We start from the raw sequence: 21,377 nt of genomic DNA on the forward strand, positions 1-21,377 counted from the left end.
AAGTAAATGAGGTATTTTGTCATGAAATTAAGTATTTATGCACCTTAGCCCTAGATTTGAATTCCACAATGCTGATATTTTTTTCTGTTTTTTAGCCTTGGATATTGTAAGGGAGCAAGGATGACATAGAAGAAGAATCTTCTACCACATGTTCTCCAACGAGAGCAAGAATTGGATGCCTATGCTTTCTTTTTTTGGATGAGAGGTGTGTAGTTAGCTGTATGAAAGGCCAGTTTTAATTCAGAGATCAGATTTCTGTTCAAGAGTAAGGACAGCACTTGATCCATGACCCCCCCATTTCCTGCAGAACTGGACTTGCACATACCTGCCCTTTTACTTATATTTTCCAGAATAGGTCAAGTATGTGATAGAGGGGCAGACTTCAAAATGCATCATGTGCTATCAAATAAAGTCTTCATTCAGGACAACCCTTTTAATTTATTACATGAACCATTTTGACATGCATTTCAGAGAACTTGAAATGGAACACACTGCTGCTATCTCTGCTGCAAGTGCCACAATGAAATCTGATCCTTTTCTGCACATGTTTTCCTCTCTTGAAGAAATTTAGGTCACTGAGTCACCTAGCCAGCTGTTCACTTGATTTCTTAAAAGCTTCAAACATGACAATTCAAATTAYTATACTCCAGCTGCTTTGCTGCAAACAGATGAAGTCCAACTAAGCATTAGGCAACGATTTAAAGACATTATGTTTGATTCTTTTAATCCATCCATTATGTTGCCTCCTCGAAATGCATGAGGAGATAGGATGGCACAAGAAGTGGAAAAATATGCGAGGAGTCTRTAATTATGTAACTCCTTGAAAGATCACACTGAAATCCTCAGATTTCAGAGAACTTAAAACTTGCCCTTTAGTTGTCTAGAAGGAACACCCTACCTTCCAGCCATTCAAACCCAGAGACAGTTTGTTACTCTGTGGAGCATCCACTTCATGGTAAATGCCTAAAAACTGAAGAGCACTCTTCAAAGTGAGTGTACAACTGCATAAATACATGTGAGAACACAGCAGAAAGCATATGACAGCTTAAAGTAATGGTAAAAATTACTGTCCCTGCTCAGTAAAACAGGTTCAGAGAGAGAATTTAGGTTCAAACTATGTAAGATGCCAGCATTTGCTGAGAACTGGCTGCAAGAATTGTAATGAGTGTTTGAATGAACTGCATGAAGATTAAGGCAACTCTCTCTTGATGACTTCAGCATCATACTTGTGAGAGTTTCCAGTAACMAGAAATGCTTCCTCTAGGATTCCTGTCTAGGAACCTCTGTTCAGGAGCTGACCTCTCTGGAAACACAAGGGTTGCAGTAGTTGAAAAAATATCTCTCACTTCAGGTCACACATTTTAATACAGTGTTACACATATAGCAAATTGTACAGGAAATAAGTAAGTTGAAACTATTAAATTTTTATCCTTTTTATTCGCAAAACAGACCCTAATCAATAAAAATCCATCATATTTACACATAACTGATATTTTATATACAAAGCATTTTTRTATTTACACATTTTATGAATATAGACTAATACTTTGTAGGGTAGGGACAAAATAAAAATCCTGAAAATACCTGAACATGAAACAACCAAGATTACCATATTAATGGGCAACTGACCATCCTTTTTTAATACCTATATATATATATATGTGTATGCAGTCTCATTTTATGTTTATGTATGTGCCAAAAAAAAAAAATCCTTGCACTTAAGCACTATCTATGCCTATATGGTATAATTAGTTGTACTCTTTTTGTTTTTTATGCATGCTCAGCCACATGCCTGTATGAAAGAAAATGAACATTTACTGCTGGTCCCTAAAGAACATGATACATAAACACATGCACATACCTGAACTATTTCACATCTGATTTAAGTACTAGTTTGAACCAATACTACAGGTCCTCAGAGACCTGAGGAGTACATTCTAGCTTTTATCTTCTCRTGACCCTAAATAAGTATAGTTGATTAAGACAGAACCTGAATATATGTGCTAYGGAATTCTTGAGGACTTGCAGCCACTGAAACTTCAACCTAATAATGTACTGATTTGTTGGAAAGGCATTCCTTCCAACCACCAAATAGCTGCCATCATCTATTTTGAATTTTCTTTATTTTGAGTTGCTGCTTCTTGCTTTTAGCAGCAGGTTTTCCATATATGTCAGGTGTAATAGATGTGCTCATCATCCCCCCCAGTCTCCTCTCTGGAGCAGCACAATTCCTGTGGCTTCAGAGGTTCCTAGGGCTGCATTTCCTGGTGTGATGATTCTTCTTTTCCCTCCACTGGGTCCATCTCTCTCTTGCAAGAAGAGACCAAAAGCTTAGCACCTTAAGGTTCACATTTGTGATGCAGTAGGAATTGTTCCCACGTACATGCTCGCAGCACAGGTAACTCTGGCAGGGGGGAGGAGAGGGAGAAGGCAGCCATCTCCAGTATGCAGTGTTTCCTGCCATGATGCCTGTCAGTTCAGCAGAAAGTTATTTCCACATTTGGTACTGGGTGGTGGATTATTCCTGTTTAAGCAAACTCATCTCCTTTGTCACTCCTGAGGACTTTAGTATTGGGGTTTCTTTTGTTTGGTTTTTGGTTTGTTTGGTAGTGGGTTTTTTGTTGTTGTTTTTTTTTTTCCTAGCTCTTTTCCTAACTTKCTCAATATTTTAATTCTAAATTTTCCCACCTATACATCCCTCAAGTCTGAGCTTTAGCACAATGYCTTCTCATTTGACTGGTCTCTTTGTCTGTCAAGATCATCTTGAGAGGTACTTACCATGACAGATCCTGAAGAGTCCATTGTAAAAACCTMATCAGTACAGCCTTCCCTTTTAAAAGAGACACAACTCTCACGCTGTATTTTATAGACCTTTTCTGTATCTGCCCTGTAAGAATTCAGCTAGACCCAYTCTGCCATCAGTCTTACCAGCACAGTTGGAATTATCTGAAAAGTAAACAAAGAACAGCTTGAATTTGAACATCACCAGGGAACGCTTGCTCTGCTCCAGCCCTCCAATCATTTAATAATTTGGAAGGGATCTTAAASGTAAGGGAAGGAATATTATAAGAATTGGAGGGAGCAAATGCTAGAAAAGGACAATTTTCTTGYCCAACAGAATTAAATACATTATTGCCATACACTAAACATACAAACCAAACAGCTTATTTCTCCAAACCAAACAGCTCAAATTTTTTGCCAAGAAATCACGACAAGACAAGGTAGAAACAAAGGTTAAAAATATTCAGGCATGTTCTACAGTACGTGAAAAAGGGAATTTTTCAATGGTAATTRAATTTATGGAATAAACTCAATATTCTTCTTATTAAAAAATATAAATATGTAACTTTATTACCAACAAAACAGAACACATACAATATAACTAGAGTATTGCTCAGTGCAAAACTGTCTCTGGATGTGAGAAATTCCAGAGAAGATTAGAATGCAATGCAATTTTTGAGTGTTACATTAATGATTTTCAATAACATTTTCTTTACATAACTTTGAGTATTAAAATTCTGCTTCTCTACTTAACTACTSCCTAWTCATGTCTTCCAAGAGCTGTCTGTCATTCTGTATCCACTGGAATCAGGTGCAGGAATAACAACCCCTTGTTTCTGCAGTTCACGTAGAACATCCAATATTGAATCCAATTCCATTCGAAATTTCTCCAGTTCCTGGTTCTTCTGCTGTGCCAGCCTCCKCCACTTCTCAACCTCCTGGCTCTGCCTTGCTTCAGTAATGTGCTGTGTTAGCTGGGCTGCCTGCAATTAATCAGAACAAAGTCAGCACTGAGGCTTCCTAGTCCAATACTCAGCCACTGCTGCCCTTTGCAAAAATCTGCCACATCATTTATCTGATGTTCAGTCTCAAAGCTGATTGCTCACATTAAGTGGAAACAACTTGTTCTGAATATTACAAAAATCATTCCGATAGCAATTAATTCCTTTAAAAATTTGCATTAATGACAGAAGGGTAGAATYGATTATTGACTAATGACACCCAGGRGAATTTAATTTACYGTCTCCAAAGCAGCAATTYGAATATTTAAGACAAAGCTGAGCATATAACATAAAACCCTCTATAGATCAAAATTAACTTTGTGAATTGCCACTTAATTAATTAAAATAACACTCTATAAAACAAACAAACCAAATCTGAATGACGTTGTAGCCTACTACTCTACTTCTAAAAGCCACAAGTCCYATGAATTATCAGAAAATATCCTGTAACCACAAATATCTGATGCTATTGCTGCAGATAAAGGTCTGAATAACTTTAACATGAATCCCTGACACAATCCTGTTAAATTATACAATTTAAGGAGTRCCATAAGATATCAAAATCTCCACAGCACAATTAATTGTAATAGATTCTCTTAAATGTCATAATTATCATATTTGCAGTTTGATACTAAAGATAACCTGTTAATTTCTTRCTCAGCAATTACCTTTTTTACACTRTTCATTTTGATATAATTCATTTGGRCCACTGTTCAATGCACCTGTGCTGATGGTTAAAGGTGCAGAACGAGGATAAAACAAAACCCAAAGCTTAATACATAACAAGGGCAGTAGCACCATGAAAAGATTAAATTATTTAGTACTAATTATGTATACTATTACTTATTTTTTTTTAAAAAAATATTGCAAGACATCTTAGTAAATACTATKGGTATTCAGTGAAGATAGATCACAGAGCAGGTAGCAGGAAACACTTTACAGAAATGGTAAAAAAATGTTCAYATCATACAAAAACAAATTAATAGCAAAAAAATGAACTGTATTACAGTCACCTTTAGCATGACAGAATGTGAACAAAAATAATAAAAACATCAGTGGCAATARGGTTTATCCTTAATCTAATGACATGTTTTAGGCACAGTTTTTTTAAAAAAGAAAATAATATCTGACATAGAAATGTATAATAAATCCTTCTTCACAACTGTACATAAAAGTGGATTCCTTAAGATCTGGTTTTAAAATTAAAAATAAAATGTTTCTATACTTTTAATGCAGCTTTTCTGAATAGGGCTGCTAGGACTAGATAATTACAATTCAATTGAAGAATATATCATAGCTTAAACAGTGCATTCCAATTCTGGTCAGCTTTTCAGTAGCTTGCTTTCATTCTGTAACTGATGTATGAAGTGTGTAATAAGCAAATGATACAAGGGACCTCCAGAGGTCACACAGTCCAACCCTCTGCAACAGCAAGGCCTTCTTAGACCAGGCTGCAGGAAGTTGCATGAGTAATCTGAATCACCCCAGCAAGGGTGAGCTAACCAGACCTGCACCCGCATTCCCTTGGGTTAGCAGGCAAAGACAAACCCATGCTGCATAAAAACTACTTGTCCTCCTGCAGTATGAGCTAAATAAGCCTGAATAAATACTATAAAATTACAGTTAAACCAATAAATTGCTCTTGAGAAGTAAATGCAGTTATAATCTGGTGTACCTTTTGAATTTCATGCTCTCTTTCTGCATGTCTGCTYTCTATGTGCTTGATTTTCTTTTCCAGGCATAAGAAATGTTTCATTTCAGGACTCTGGCTCTCCCTAGCCTCTCTCAGTTCTTCCAACAATTTTGTCACCTACAAAGAGAATTGATGAAAATTGTTAAGCAGTGTATAAAACAGATTCCTTTAAAAATGTATTTGTGTTGTTTAACCATTCCATTCAAAAGCTGTGGAAAGGAAGACATAAAAGAGRAATTTCCTTTGTTCAAAAGTTTTAACAAGGCCTCAGGGACTTATATTAGGACTTTTCATTTCTAAGAAATAGCCTGAGAACATTAAAGTCTCTTTGATAAATCCAGTCCTGTTAATAATGCTATGACGTGATTGTGTTCTGTCAAATTTTATCCTTCATACAACAAAAGTTRACAGAGAATATTATGATTAGATGTTCTTACACAATCCCTTCTCACACCCTGGATAAAGACCAAATATAAAAGTTACCAGTGTATTTCTAAGGACTAAATTAATTAAGRACATGCTGCTAACAGAGATGTTTAGACAAGACTCCATGTAAGTTTAATGATTACCAGGTAAAGTCAACTTGACAATAACTTAAAACTGATTTCCTAATCCTCCAGAAATTCGGGGAAGTTTTCTTATAAAGCCCTACTTTATTCTCAATTATTGTCTATTCTCAATTTTTGTCTATTTTAAGTAACTTGATATTTCTTCATTTAACATCTTAAGTATTCTTTGGTCACTCTTAAGCTCCCCTTACCGAATATATTTGAGAGCTGCTAACCCTCTTCAAGCACTCAGCCATCCTTGGCTCTCTGCTGTGAATTCAAGTAGCTGAGAAGCATTTTGTCTTTGTAACATACTGTCACTCCTACTGAGAAATTAYTCTAAGGTGGCTTACTATTATTTCCATATTTTAAGGTGTATTTCAGAAAATAACAAGGCCTATGTTAGTACATTTTTGCYTGTCCATTACTCCAGCAGCTTTGAATCTGTTCAGTCACACTTGCCAGAGGAGCAGAAATCTTAATTTCAAAAGGTCTGTGAAACTGAGTGCCTGCTGCTTGGCTGGTGAGCTGCCCCACTGAAGGGAAGGGCTGATGCGTGGTCTCAAGTATATAATTAAATACAGTAAAAAAGTTATACTGGAAAGATGTCGTGAAGGGAAAATGCCCCAGGGGAAAATGGGCTCTGTGTATTTTACCAACAACAGAACCACGTCAAATACAACGCAATGCTATGTGCAAGCTGTTAAGSAAAAGAAGTACACAGTTAATGAAAAACATCCATCAACAGCCATTCTGAAATTAATACTGAAATTACAATCTTCCAGGAAGCCTCARGAAAAGGTTTGCCTTTTTTGAGGTACCACCATTTTAGACAGAGGACTCAGTCCTATTACCAGTGAGGTGTCTTTCCCTATCATTACTGATTCTGTTTGCAGCTTTGGTTGTCTTTTTTTCCTCAGCAAAACTTATTCAACCATTTAATGCTTAAAATATATTTTATAAGCAGCACAGAAATAGTGCTACAGGGCAAAAACAAGGCTTTACATAGATATTTCTCTGGGTACAGTCTTGCAATGGTTTCTGTAACAAAGACACTCTTYTACATTTCCCTAAATGCCAGCACCTTGAAGTTGGCCTGCAACATGGGAATCAGACTGGATGATCACTCTCTTAAACCATCACTGTTAATAATCTGTAAAGCAGTCATAGAGGAAACAAATAAATAACATCTGTCTCATTGCACTGTTGCCCTGTTTTCCCAGGAAGAAGTATTACATATACTGAGATCACTGGAACGAAACAAACTTTGTACAGAAGGCCAACATCTATTGTTAAATTCAGAATATGAACCCAAAGTCTCAGCCTTTATTCTGCAAGARCAGAACTTGTTTAATAGGACTTTTTTCCTCTTCCTACAAAGTCACACTTTCAAACAAATATGTCACAATAGAGGTGGAATTTTGCTTGTGTAAAATAAATACCCAGATAATTCTGAGCTTAGCGAGATTAAGATGAATTGCTTTTAATAACCCTTGCAAGTTAGAGTATTATCAAAATTAAGTTAAAATTAATGATGTTCATACATCAAAGAGATGGTAAGTTAAGCATAGGCATGATGCTACACAGGCTACATCCTCCTCCTGACMGGAGGTGGTAAGAAAAAGATTGGCAGTACTTCAAGAACAACAAAAGCTTAGCCAATAATCCAAAAAACCTTGAGCTAAAGGATGGGCAACAATTTGATACAACATTAAAAGATCAAAACCAAAGACAAGAATAAGTGTAGTTTTTAGATTATATGCTATTAATAGAAGTAGAAGATAAAAAAAACCTATGCTTCTTTCAAAACCCACTGAATTTTGCAACTTTTACAGCTAACTTTCCTTTCTTAAGAGACCTTAAGTTTCAGAGATAGCAGAGAAGAAAACCAAGGATATAATTGCCTAAGTCAGTTTTATGGCAATGGAGRATGAATAAACAAAGGCTTTTGAAAACAATAATAAAAAATTCTCTTAATAAAGAGGAATAAAGAAAAAAATCCTGTGGTCTATTTACTACTACCCACTATAACTCTCAGAGGATATGAAAGCCTGGATTAACCTGCTGATCAAATTTCATACAGATGTCAGACAATTCTAACAAAATAAAAACAATAATAAGAAGATTCAAATCAAAAAGGTCAAAGTTCTGCCTTCTGTTCTATGTTGTTCTCCTGGTCATATTAGAAAAACCTTTCATTCTTAGGTATAATTGTTGTAGAAACAACTGACAAAGATTTTATGCCTAAGAYTTATTTTACTAAATATTATTTGAGGCTTGATATGAGTTAAAGTGAAAACTCTTATCAGACTAAGTTACCCCCAACTGAAATTTAAATGTACCTCTTTTTCTAGGAGTCGCTCTCGTATCTGTGAAACTAAAAGAGCTTCTTGATGTCTCTCTTGTTCACCAAGTTGTTCTTGAAGATGTTTGATTARTATCTACAAAAAATTTTAAAATGGTTTTTCATTAATTTATATATGCTAACATGTGAAAACCAATGCAAGAAAAGTACAGAAAACTATAAACARTACTGAGAAAGTYGGAGGTGTTCARCCTAGAGAAGAGAAGGTTGTGTGGAGACCATATAGCAAATTTCCAGTATCTGAAGGGGGCCTAMACRGAAGYCAGAGAGAGACTCTTCATCAGGAACTGTTACAATAGCACAAGGAGTAATGGGCAAAAATTGAAAGAGGGGAAATTTAAGTTAGWTATTGTGAAGAAATTCTTTACTGAGAGGYTAGTGAGGCACTGGAACAGGYTGCCCRGGGAAGCTATGGATGWCCCAAACCTGGCAGTGTTCAAAGYCWGSTTGGGTAAGRCRTTGAACAATCTGATCGAGTGGGAGGTGTTCCTGTCCATGGCAAGGGGGCWGGGATTAGATGATCTTTAAGGTCCATTCTGACCCYTTAACATYCTCTGACTCTATGACTGCAGTACTGCAGGTGTAAGTGATGTATGCATTAAAAACACTGCCTCTAACATGTGTGTGTGTGTGCATGCTAGTTCATAGTGCTCTACATGGGTTGTTAAATAGCTCACAGCTACATACGTAGTATATTAAAACAAGTCTCAGTCTTCAAAGCTACTTTCCTTATTTTAAAAAGTTCTCAAATAATCTGAATGCAATACCTCTTTCTACACTTTCTACCATGTGTAAAACAACCCAGAGAAGTTGTGGAATCACCCTCTTAGAGATACTCAAAAGTCACTTGGAYGTGATCCTGGATGAACCCCTGAGCATGGTGGTTGGACAAGATGACCTTCAGAGGTCCCTTCCAACCTCAGCCATTCTGGRGTTCTGTGAATACTGTGGCACAGGCTGATTTTTAAAGCAATAAGTCCTACTTCAAAGAAAGTAAGTTTATAGTAATGCAGAAAGAAATAACTTTAAGATATAGATATATGTAATGAATGCATGTACTGTATCTTACCTCCTGTGTTGAAATTCTGTTCTTTAGTTCAGCTACTTTAGAAGTAGAATGCTCTTTAGCATGTTGACAAACTAGCTTCTCGACTTCCATCTGGTGGGAAGCTTTCAGAGATGCAATGTATTCTGCTGTGTCTTCCTGCATCCTGAACAGAGCAAGAGGAAAGTAAGATGTAGTAAAGCAGCTACAGACAGTTCATCAAAAATGCAGCAGTTTCTCACTTGGACATACAAAATATCAAAAATGTTAAAAGTGGCATGTCTTTGATACTTCATAACAAAATCTTGCAAGACAGTACCACCATTCCTTCTACTGCTCTGGAGGGATGAAAGGTTGAGAAATCTACAATGCTGGATATGTGTATCATTTAATCAGAGGCAGTTAGGATACAGAAAATTTCAGTCAATCATCTTTGCTGGCTTCTTATTAAAAYGATGATGAGAAAACACATGCTTTTAAATCATAATACCTAATCCTTTTAGGYATCTATTTTGGAAAAGAATGTGCTGCAATCTAAATGTACCAGTGTTTTCTACTTTGACTCTGAAGGGATATAAGGGAGACAAGGTGAAATAGGTTTCCACAGTTGTCCAAGTAAAYCCCACTGAAATCATAGGTTTGAAGGAAAGTACACATTTGAAATACTAATGCTATGCAACACAAAGCATCTAAGACAGAATTATTTATACTGAGATGTTTTCTTCAAAAGCATAAGAAATTGTAGAAAGAACAAACAGTGCACTGCTTAAAAAAACCCCGAAAATAACATTTTAAAAAAACCCTAAACCCTTCTTAAAGCCAGAAAACAAACAGTACAATTGAAGGCATAAGCAACCTTCACACACGGCTGACATGTTAATGTGCCACTTCAACTCTGCATCTGCCAATACTTTAATAAGGTTTTTAAAGGAATATGTCAAGCATTTACCTTCGTATGTTATTTTCAGAATAAGCCAGTGCTGCTTGAGACTTCACCCGCTGCTGGCTCATTTCTAGAGACAATCTCTCCAGCTCCTCTTTCAGATGTGCATTTTCTTGCAGAACTTCTGAGAGATGAGAATCAGAAAAGCTAGGTGGTTGATGTATTTTGTCATCATTGAAAATGTTTAGGAAGGGTTCACTGTCGTTGGAATTCCTTTTATTTGTTGCTGAAGTATTCTTTTTCAAGACCTCTGCAGAGTTTCCATTAGTGTTTGTTTTATTTCTCAAATTATTATCAGACAACATCACCATCCTTTCTTTCTGAAGTTTTTCTACAGTTTTTGTAAGGTCTTGTATTTCTCTATTTTTGTTAACCAGTTCTTCATTTAGTTTTAATAATCTGTCTTTTGCGTTACCTTGTTTTATCTTAGAGTCCATGGACTCTAGGTCTTTATTATCATTTTTACTTCTAAGTTTTAATTGGGAATTTTGACTTTTAAGATTTTCAATTTCTGTCTGGAGGTTTCCAACAGTGATCTGATGAGTCTTCTTTAGATTCTGAAGCTCCTGTTCAAGTTCTGTAGAGCTGGCTTTATCCCCATTCAGTTTTGGTGTTTCATTCCCAAATTCATAGGCAAGTAGTTGCTCAAGCTCTAAAAGTCTTTGCTCATACTGTATCTAGGAGGGGAGTAGAAACCAGGGACAWWAAGCAGTTTCATGAGTATGCTGTTWTTATTAGCTCTTTCTATTATTMTTTAAAGTTACTGCCCATCTGAAGCAAGATTTCAGAGGATAGGATACAAAGACTACTCAGCTTTTACCTTTACTTTTTGGAATTGCTGTTCCATGGCACGGAGACTTTTCTTAGCTTCATCATCTTTACCTTCAAGTTCTGTTTCTAATTTCTTTATTCTTCTCTCCAAAAATTCAGTTGTGTTTGTTTTAGCTGAAAGATCATTAGTTTTCTCAGCAGCAGCAGCAGCATAAATCAAAGCAGGCAAAGAATTTGGATACCTTCTTTTCAGAATTCCTTCCATTTCTCTGATCTATTCATAAGAAAATTAAGTCAAAGGTCAAAAATAAATAAAGTTTGAATAAAAAGTATACAAAAGTAAGTGACAGAATGTTAACAAATTTCATTGCCTTAAGGTGGGTCAAGAATGGAAACTATAGATGCAGATATCRAGAATTATTTTACATTCTTCCCATTTATGATGTTTACAGAAAAGCAAGACTCAACATCTTTTACTAACTTACACATGATCTTAAACAAAATACTGCTCTGGTCTTCAGAYTGCCTTATGTCAATAGTCCTAAGAAAGTTAAAAAGAAGTCCTTTAAGTGGAACATGGCTCTTCATGCTGTGAACATGTTTACTCTTTTTCTGGACTTGCATTCACATTCTACTTTTCCAACTATTAGAGATATTTCATAGCAATACTGGAATTATTCTCCCAATAACAGATTATGTGCCTTTTATTTTGTAGTCTGCAATAACGTAAAACTCACATCTTTCATGTATCATTAACAACCAGCACCWTTCTTATCTATGGATAAGATATTTTTTGCATCATAATTCTGCAAAGGCTCTTGCCCATGAGTCCCACATTCCCAACTAATGCAGCTGCCATCACCTAATATTCAGGAAGGCCCACTTCCACTTGATGTTTCTTCAGTAGAAACATGGATTTTAAGGTCTCCACTCCCAAAGTTTTCATGAATCKTATAGGTATCCAATAGAATTTAAACCCCTACTGTTGAATCAACTTGGTTGAAATTTGTCATACTGTTAAGAGATTTCTGAACATGGACAGGAGTCTTAAAAGACAAACAGCAAGCTTTGGCTTTTACCCTTTTGCCCCTTTGCAAGGTCTAAGCAGTATCTTAAAGGATTTTAAAAGGGATATTAGCTTGTTAGAACATAGTAGCAAGAAGAGCTTTTTTAAGTAAATAATTGCAACCTTTTGTGTTTGAGTCTTCAATAACACAATTTATCACATAACTTCATGCAATGTTTTATCCTTATGAAAGCACTGGTGTTTTAAGAAACTTTATCTGAAACAAAGGTTAAATGAAAGACAGATCTTTTATTGCATACTTGTCGCTCAAGATCCTGAATYCTCTTAGCATCTGCTGCTCTGTCTCGCAAACGTTTCTTCTGCTGCACACACTGATCTCCTGCTTCAGCTCTGAGCTTATTGACCTGTCCAATTCATGAGAAGACAAATTGAAATTTGTATTCAGAGACATTGTCCTGGGTACAAAAGCATTTTGAACACACAGAACATAATGGAAGTATTCTGCCACTTAAAAGCTGGTAATGGTAATTTCTGTACTAAATGATTCTTCAGGTTCTTAACCTACATGACAGCTTCCTTCTCCAAAGCAGCTGAAATTAGCTATGGAAATCAAGAGAATTTCAGCTCTGGGACACTCTTGTCTTCATACCAGTAAAACTGTTTTTTTCTCTTATATTTCCAGTATGCAGGTTTAAGATATTATATAAAGTACTACAGTGCATCTGTGAATCTGTGTACAGTGAAGAAGATGACTTCAGGATGAGTTTAGGAAATAGTTTGTGATATGCAATGCTATGCTTTGTGATGAAATATAGACACAGACAAAAGGCAAGGTTATGTTGTGCCTAAATAAAAGCTGAGTCCCAGAATCAGGGGAAGGAAYTGGATAATTCAKGCTCCTGCACTCCCATGAAGTCTGGCCATGRGGACTCAACATTATAATCTAAAACTGAATTTTCTTCCTTCATCAGCCACTATGATCTCCGCACAGGGACATTACATCCTGGATATTCACAAGTTTTCCTATCTTGATTTCTCTCCCTCATTGGCAATATTAGCTTAAGTAATGSKTTTATGCCTGAGSCACCAGAGTTTCAGGCACCAGTCCAGCCCAGAGAAAATACCAATGAAAATATTTACTTTGGAAGCAATGATATCTTGATCAAGGTTTGATATGGTGGTGTTTAAGGATCTCCTTCCCTGGCTGCTCCTTCAGAAGCACTTCCTTTTATCTGCAATCTCTCTAATAAAATAYCATGAAAAATTTCCAAGATCAGTTATATTTTAGCACTGGTAAAATTCTTTATTTCTGTGAATCTTAGGTCCAATATACTGACAGGTAGTCAATGCAAATCTCAGCAGTGTTCAAGATTCGTGTATCAGTTTCGTTTTGTTTAACATTTTGAGTATTTTAGGTTTTTCCTCCCTACTATAGTCACCTGAGATTTTTTTCTAAGAAAAAATTTAGAACTGTACTTAAGAAGCAAAAATTTGCCATGTTACCATGGAGCAAAAAGGAGGAAAACAGAATGACAAGAGGGGTGTTCCTAGTTGTAAATGTAACAATCCACTTCATTCTCTTAGGTCAAGAAATCTGCAGGTTTTAGGGAAGCCAGTTTACTTTTCCCAGAAGCATAACAAAGACAGAASCAATCTAATATATGAAGAAAAGGGATTATTATGAAGAAAAGAATTACATTACATCATCACTGGAAAAAGAAACAATTTCCAGTTACAATTTCTAGATAAAGCTAGATATTATCACCTCTAGTCTTAGTTTCTCAATTTCCTCTCTTGCAYCTTTAAGACGAGCTGCATCTTTATCCAGAAGATCTTGATTTTCTGCATACCACTGAAGTCTTTTTTTTAAATTAATAATTTCCTGTTTGTATGATTCTTCCATAACTTTAAATTCATAAGACTTCTCACCTACAAGAATAAAACATTTTTAGAAATATTTTATTATGTATTATTATTATGTATTTAAAGAATAATTAGTCAACACTATCCTCCTCAGCATATTTCATACATTTACTGCTTTGAYAATCCTGTTACTGCAGTAGTTTTTAAAAAGGATCCTACTTCAGGTTTTAAAAGCAACAATATAAAAAAACCCCAACCTTATTTCTCATATACATAGCAGTACTCAGTGRCTTATGGTTCACCACAGAAAGCATTTAAAAAAGAATCTCAGGGATATCTATTGTCAATCATGCTCTAGCAAACAGATTTTCAGAATCAAGATGAATGACATCATAGAATATATGATTAGATGTGTGTTGATCATACTCCTCCCATACAGATATCAAGCATTTTGAGAAGAGACGTGGAAGTAAATATTACTGCACTTAGCATTTGTGATGCCTGATACTGAAAATGAGAAAGTCCAATTTTTAGCCTTCTCTCATTAATTCAAACTGGAAAATGCTCTGATAAGAATGCTCAAAGAAGTCTGAAGGCATAAGTTACAGGTAAAAAAATGGGCAAGATCTAAATAAGAGACTAAGATGCAACACAGTAAATCTTTTCTTATGAACAGAGTTGTAACATAAATCAAATCATCTGTTTTCCATGTCCAATGAAAGATGGGCAAGAAATCAAATAGGCAACAASAAAGAGTCTGGTTGGTACAGGAAGACACTTTTTTTATAGAGTACCAGACTGTACTGTAGCATGTCCTTCACTGTATGCTTCTGTTAGAAGTTTAGACAATATTTGGAAATGGTCTAGATGCATTTCACAAAGTAATACTTTAATAAGAAACCATTTTTTTTTACATATTTATTCAGTGAAATGCAAAGCAAAACTATTCAACAAAATGAAGGTGCCTTACTTGATGCAGATGCAATCTGGACTTTGGCTAAATCTCTCTCTTTCTTGGCTTGTACCAAGTCCACCTCAAGAGCTTGCTTATCTTGTTTGAGACGTCTTATCTCTTCTTGTAATTTTGCTTCTTCTTTCTGGGATTCAGAGAAAACAGTAAAGCATGAAAAACTAAACAAAATATCAAATAAAAAACCTGAACATGCCTTTTCATCATACAGTGATTAAATCACAAAAGTTGCATCAGCCCACAGCAACAATAAAGTCTTCTAATTTTGCTATAGCAGGGCATGGGAAAACAGAAGCTAAACATTAAAARAAACTCCAGACCCCAAATTTTTAAAGTTTTACTTAAGTCACAGAATTACAAAACCTCTGCCTTTTGAGAGGGTTAGTAAAAATTGGCTTGACTTATTTCTGAGACTTAGAMAGTAGGTTAAATGTATTGTCCATAGACATTTGATGTATTGTCCAACATTTCACTTTACCACATTCTTTTTCTTGCCATTTTCTGCATGCATTCTCTATTCTGTTTATTTATTCATATTCTGTCTATGCCTGACCATTAGCAAACTTCAAGACCAAGTAGGACAGTAGGTGCCAGAGCTACCTCTAGCGCCATTGGTCCTAGGGATTCACAGGTACAGCAAACATCAAAAGAGGGACTGAGATTTTGGGACCAGCCAGTAAACAGACCAAGTGTCTGAGCCAGTATATGCATGTATGTGTGTTACTGCTAGTGTGCCCCTATCCTGATCTGCTGAAGAGGCCACATCAGGCCTGTGTGCATAGGGCCACACATGCTCCTGGTGTTTCCAGCAGWGTTATTTGTATTTCTGTGCTGCAAGCAGAGGCACTACTCTGCTATCTGTTCCTGACCATGACAGTATTGTCTCTGTGTCTCTCTCCCACATTGTGGGATCTCCTGTTCAGGCTCATTAGAGGCCAAACCTAAGGACAGGGAAGTTTAACAGCAGAACCTCTGAAGTCAGAACTAGGGAAGCTCCTGGAGTCTTAAGAACTCAAAGTCAGCTCAGATGGAACAGGAACACCTCCACTGGCCCTGAAGCTCACAGAATCCAGAACCTCTTTTCATCTGATTAWGCACTTATTGCTTGCAACAACAACAAAACCCAATAAAAATAAGAAAGAGCAGTTTTAGTTTCTAGTTTAAATATCACAGGTAGTGTGTACTAGAACAGTCCCCCKACTTGCAGCAAGCAGAGCAACAGAAGCTACTAAAAAACTTTAATTTTACCATGAAGTTCACTCAACCTACTCCCTCAAAACCAGAAGCATCTGTAGGACTATAAAAAAGTTAAATGAGTAAATAACAAAAGATCCTTTTCATTCAGATGTTCTTTTCTGAATTTACTTGGTACAGAGCAGGGATAAGCATTCTATTCTTCTGGCTTTGTCCTTAGCATGAGTTTTAAACTTTGCACTAGTTTTTAACTTTAACTAGAGTTATCACTAGTTTCTGCAAGCCCTCACAAGATGTTCCAGAATTGCCAGTAAACATGGCAACATTGCACTTCTTTCAGTGAATTTGTATCTGAGCGGATTACTTCTGAAAGATCATTTTATATTTGTGTTATACAAATRTGGAAAACAATTAATGCTGTGGAAGAACAGCACGCTCCATTACATAATTTGTGTTATTAGTCTATTGTACGGATGGTCATGCTGTTGTAGTAAAAACACATAAAAATAAGGCTTGGTATATTCCTACCTGTGCTGCTCGAAGCTCTGAAATCAATTCTGTGAAAYTCTGATTTCTGGCTGGTTCAGAGTCCTGCATGACTCGTAACTGGTTATTAGTCTTCTCTATCTTTTCTCTAAACAGCAACAGCAAAAACCAGTTATGCAGTGTGGTGACTCAGCATACAAACAGTGGCTACTGRAAAACAAACACAACCCCCTGCCCCTCCACATGGTACCAAAAAGTCAATCTATGCAGGTTCAATACAAAGAAAGAAGCAACTATGCACAATATGCATATACAAACAAAATTCACCTGCCAGGTGAAGTCTTCTCACCTCATGTGAACTTGTTTATTTGGACTACACAAGGGAGGGAAATAAAATCTATTCTGCATCAGTGGAACTCATCTCACTCTCCAAAGCAAAGATTTGTAGACCAGGAGTACACACAACTGCTAGGCTGTTTTCCCTCATTACTAGCACAGGATGCAAACCTCACTGGACCTACAGTGCAGTGAATAGAATGGTTTCTCCACTAGCAGGATCCCTTGTGCTTCCTAACCTCCTGTGTATCTCACAACAGCATCAAAACATCTTAACACATCAGCAGAGCCATAACCAGAACAAGTGCAATATAATGCATTATGCATTCCAATATGAATAAGAACATTGAAATGTTCCCCAAGGGGAAGTCTCTAGTCTTCCCATGGGTTTGCAATGCCATCAAGAAAACAAAAAATTAAGTGCCCATAATCAACACAAATCAATTACAAGAAGAAACAAAACCAGAAACCCAAGAAACACTAGAAAACATGCACCTGATAGACTCTGCAATTGTTCTTCATAAATAAAACAAYGAACAGCAGAAAACTCCAGAGATTTTAGGTCAGATATGTAAATAAGCATACCTTAAGTCTACTAATTCAGACATTAAGCACTGATTCTCCTTAAACATTCGTTCCTCATTTTTTTTGTTTTGAGTTTGTAGCTCTTTCATTTGTTTATATAACCTCTCATTTTCCTAAATTGAGACAGACAAAGTTAAAAAATGTTCATAAATTACTGTTTTCTACAGTTATAAAACCATTTTCTATGRATTGCATAGTTTCTCTGCTGAAACGGTGGAAGAAAACACTAAATATTTCATTAGGAAGCTTCTAAAATGGATATCTACTTTCATTATCTACAATCTTGTCCAAGTGTCTGAGCACTCTGCAGGAAGGAGCTAAGCCAGATCCTCTCCAAAGCTATCCCAACTATATTCTAAAAACATGTTCAGGGATGAGTGCTGATAGAGCTCAGCCCATCTATGCTCCWGCTCTGGGGGCACAAATCATCATTGTTTGGGATGCTCACAGCCATACTGGAAAGACATTGTGTTTGTATCAAAGAATTATGATGAGCATCAGTTGGAAGCTGGTTAAGGATTTTACAGCTGCAAGTGTTCAAAAGGATTATTAAGCTTGAATTATCTATTTCTCCACTTGACTAAGTAACAAAAATCAGACATGTTAATAAGGTTACCTTGTAATCTCCTGTTCAGATCTTGAGAAAAACATTTTAAAACCCAGCATTTTTCAGCTTTCTAATGTTGTTTAAAAATACTAATTTTCAGCTACATTTGGGAAAAAAACTTGTGGTTATTCATTGACCATACAGTATTGTTCTCAGTTTTCAACTGACAAGTTACTGATTTTTACAATTTAGAACATTTATATGGAACTGGGTAAAACTTAGCCCAAATTAGACATGYGTGAAATACTTTTTAAACATGAAATATGTTTGCCCTTCCCACCCAAATTTCATCCACTTTTTAGAAAACAAGGTAAATGTTTTCAACAGAAAAGTAGTAAGTGTTAAACAATTTTGTTTCTGAAACCGGCTAGAACGCAGCTGAACGTGCTGTGTGGCGTTACCTGCTGATAACCTTGAATAATGACCTCTTGATCTTCAATTTCTTTTTGTATTTGTGCCAGTTTTTCCTCAGTTACAGGAATTGTTGCCACATGGTGGGTCCATCTTTTTTCCTGTGCCATCTCTTCCATATTTCTTAGCTTTCAGATAAAGACACACAACTAGTAAGAATATTTTCTTAGCAATATGGATTTTTTTTTACAAGACTACAATCCAATCTCTTCATTAAGGTATGAGAGCAGACCAGTGAGTGGCTCTTACTGGAGTTTTACAGAAATAGTAGGTGACAGAAACAAAATATAAAATGTTTGGGAAAAGCTAAAAGTTCTGTTCTTATAGTCTACTTTAGACTAGTAGAAGAGTAAAATAACAGGGAATATTTCATACAGACAAAATACAACAYTGAAAAATGCATCAAGAACTATACACAGTATCTCAACATATAGTACTAATCAACAAGTGGTATCTCACTCTGTGAGAGTGAATTAAATCTTAGCAAAAAACTTSCTGCAGGACTTCCAAAATAGCAAAGTAAGGGAATTCAGGATAACATAGTTTATCTCTAGGAAAAAAATCACATCTWACAGGCAATAAATGTATCAGCAGGTACACATTTATAAAGTTGCAGTGTCTGTGTAAATTTGAATTTGTTGCTCATCAAAAACTCATGTAAAGTAACATTAATTCAATTTACAGAAGCAAAGTTTCTCCTCTTCTATAGGCACAGGATACAAGATCATAAAGTACCTTACTCTGAAGAACATAGTTTTCCTGACCCAGACGAGAAAGCTCCTTTTCATGCTGTGTTTTCAGTTCTACTGCCTTTGCCTCCACCTCTTTCTCTTTTTGTGAAAGCTTGCTGGCCAGCTGCTGAATCAAATCCCGAGCTGTTGTTAGGTCTTCCTCTGCTGCTTGTACTCGCTTCAACAAATACAGCTCTCTATCACAACTTTTGGTAGGCGAAAAGGGTAAGTCCTAGAGAAGACAAGTCAGGGAAACATTACACCGAGCTGGTTGTTTACCAGAACTCTGCTCATCAGTTCTATTTAACTGGCTTGTCTGGCTCTCAGAARCAACATAATATACTTGCAAAAACAACCCAAAACATAATCCCCCCAACACTGTAATAGCAAAACATCCTGCATTTGTTTTAATGAGCTACCTTCTCATTTGAAAATTATATATCTGAGGAAAACAAGTCAAAAAACCCAACAACAAATACATCACATATGACAGCCACTATATCGCTACCAGAATTATTCTATTATGCATCTTACTTTTAGAAAAGCAGCAATGCTTTAGGTATTCAATGAATAGCTTTTTATGCAGTTKATAAGGGAGGAGGAAAAACCATTATTGTAATTCAGTCATCTTGGAGAAGTCAGAAGATACTATTAAATATTTAATGCAATGCAAATAGGAAAAACCTCTGAACAGTAGTACTGTTTAAACATTCATAGCAGAATATTTTAAGAAGTTTTATTTAACCTTCTTTTAGAATGAAATRGTGATTTTTAGAATTTAATAAGGAACTTTAATTATATAGAACCACCACAGCAACAGCATTATCCAAACAACTGAAAAGCAGTAAGATTAYACTTGCATATTTTAAAAGCAAAAACTAGTGTTTGACCAAAGGGACGTCTTTATTCAATATTTCTTTATTCAATATTTCAGTATTTGCCCATCTTGTGATAATTGTTAAAAGCCTTGACAAAATAGGCTTGCAAACCAAGTTATACATACTGTAATTAGGAGCATCACTGATTATTACTCACATGATGATATTGCCTTTTATAATCCACAGTCTGGTGTCCAAGATTACTAACAACTGATTGGCCAGACAAAACTCTGTTAATACGTCCCTCCAAGGTTGGCTCATTTGCTGCAGACCTTATTATCCTAGTAGCAAATAAAGCTTCTTCATTTAGGCAGAAAGCAAAATAAAATAAAATTAAATCCAGAATTTTATGTCCTTTAAGAAAAAGTCTATGTGATCTATATAAAGTATTTAATAACCTGAGTTTTGAATTAAATATAGAAACCTGAGAACAATGATAAGACTATGGAAAAACAGGAGGGCTTGTTTTTTATTTTTTTAACTAAGGCACTGATGACAAGATAAAACAAAACTCAAGGGAATAACTGAAACAAGTAGCTAGATAATAAATATTTCAACAAACAAGGTTAACCTTAATCTTCCACTTGAGAAGTGACCAGTTACCTAAGCATACAGAAACACAACAYATTTCAAGCTATGGGGAAAATAAGACACAGCAATTTTCAAAATGGACTTTGGAGTCCAGACAGCATRGAAAGAAATGCAACATTTATTTGTTGCATCAAATAACAACTTGACTGTAATAAAAATCAGCGAAATTCCCCCTAGAGTCACTAACATACATGGAACTGTTCACACCTCGAGTCTTCTGAAATACTGACAGTATCTACAACTGCCATTTCAACTGCTCCTGCCTAGGAATGTTATACCTGAAAAAAAAAAAAACCCCACCAGACAATGATTCTTTTCCAAATTTCATGCCTTTTTAAGTGTCACACTCAGAAAAGCTCTTAGCACTTATGACTAAGGAATTTTTTGATTCAATACTATTCTCTTCCTAGCTATAGAGGCCCCTGTAGATTGCAGCTGGGTGAGATTAACTTCTAAAATCACCCAAAATTGCTATTGTGAATGGTTATAGCTAGAGAAGGAAGAGCATGTTTGAATGAGGCCAGTGGCTTTATTTTCTCAGTACTCGTCAT

General features: G+C 35.9%; 1 protein-coding gene across 3 annotated transcripts in view; it reads right to left on the reverse strand.

Annotated features, from left to right (window-relative positions):
- Nucleotides 1-1,391: 1,391 nt before the first annotated feature.
- CEP162 (centrosomal protein 162) overlaps nt 1,392-21,377 on the reverse strand; it is a 44,322-nt gene continuing 24,336 nt past the window's right edge. For 2 of the 3 annotated variants that reach the window (XM_057369718.1, XM_057369711.1), the window contains exons 15-28: nt 20,393-20,535; nt 19,362-19,589; nt 18,617-18,754; nt 17,609-17,721; nt 16,730-16,835; nt 15,008-15,134; nt 13,940-14,103; nt 12,474-12,578; nt 11,197-11,421; nt 10,383-11,053; nt 9,458-9,599; nt 8,366-8,464; nt 5,458-5,592; nt 1,393-3,764 (exon numbers count right to left, since the gene is read on the reverse strand). In XM_057369718.1, the coding sequence (XP_057225701.1) occupies nt 3,546-3,764; nt 5,458-5,592; nt 8,366-8,464; nt 9,458-9,599; nt 10,383-11,053; nt 11,197-11,421; nt 12,474-12,578; nt 13,940-14,103; nt 15,008-15,134; nt 16,730-16,835; nt 17,609-17,721; nt 18,617-18,754; nt 19,362-19,589; nt 20,393-20,535 (2,615 nt within the window). In that variant the 3' untranslated portion in view covers nt 1,393-3,545. Of the gene's footprint in view, nt 3,765-5,457; nt 5,593-8,365; nt 8,465-9,457; nt 9,600-10,382; nt 11,054-11,196; nt 11,422-12,473; nt 12,579-13,939; nt 14,104-15,007; nt 15,135-16,729; nt 16,836-17,608; nt 17,722-18,616; nt 18,755-19,361; nt 19,590-20,392; nt 20,536-21,377 lie in introns of all 3 variants that reach the window. The other variant, XM_057369727.1, reaches the window with a different exon arrangement.

Source organism: Malurus melanocephalus, unplaced genomic scaffold (assembly GCF_030028575.1).
Source record: "Malurus melanocephalus ecotype Western Australia unplaced genomic scaffold, MMel_1.1 scaffold_4, whole genome shotgun sequence".
Classification (NCBI taxonomy): domain Eukaryota; kingdom Metazoa; phylum Chordata; class Aves; order Passeriformes; family Maluridae; genus Malurus; species Malurus melanocephalus.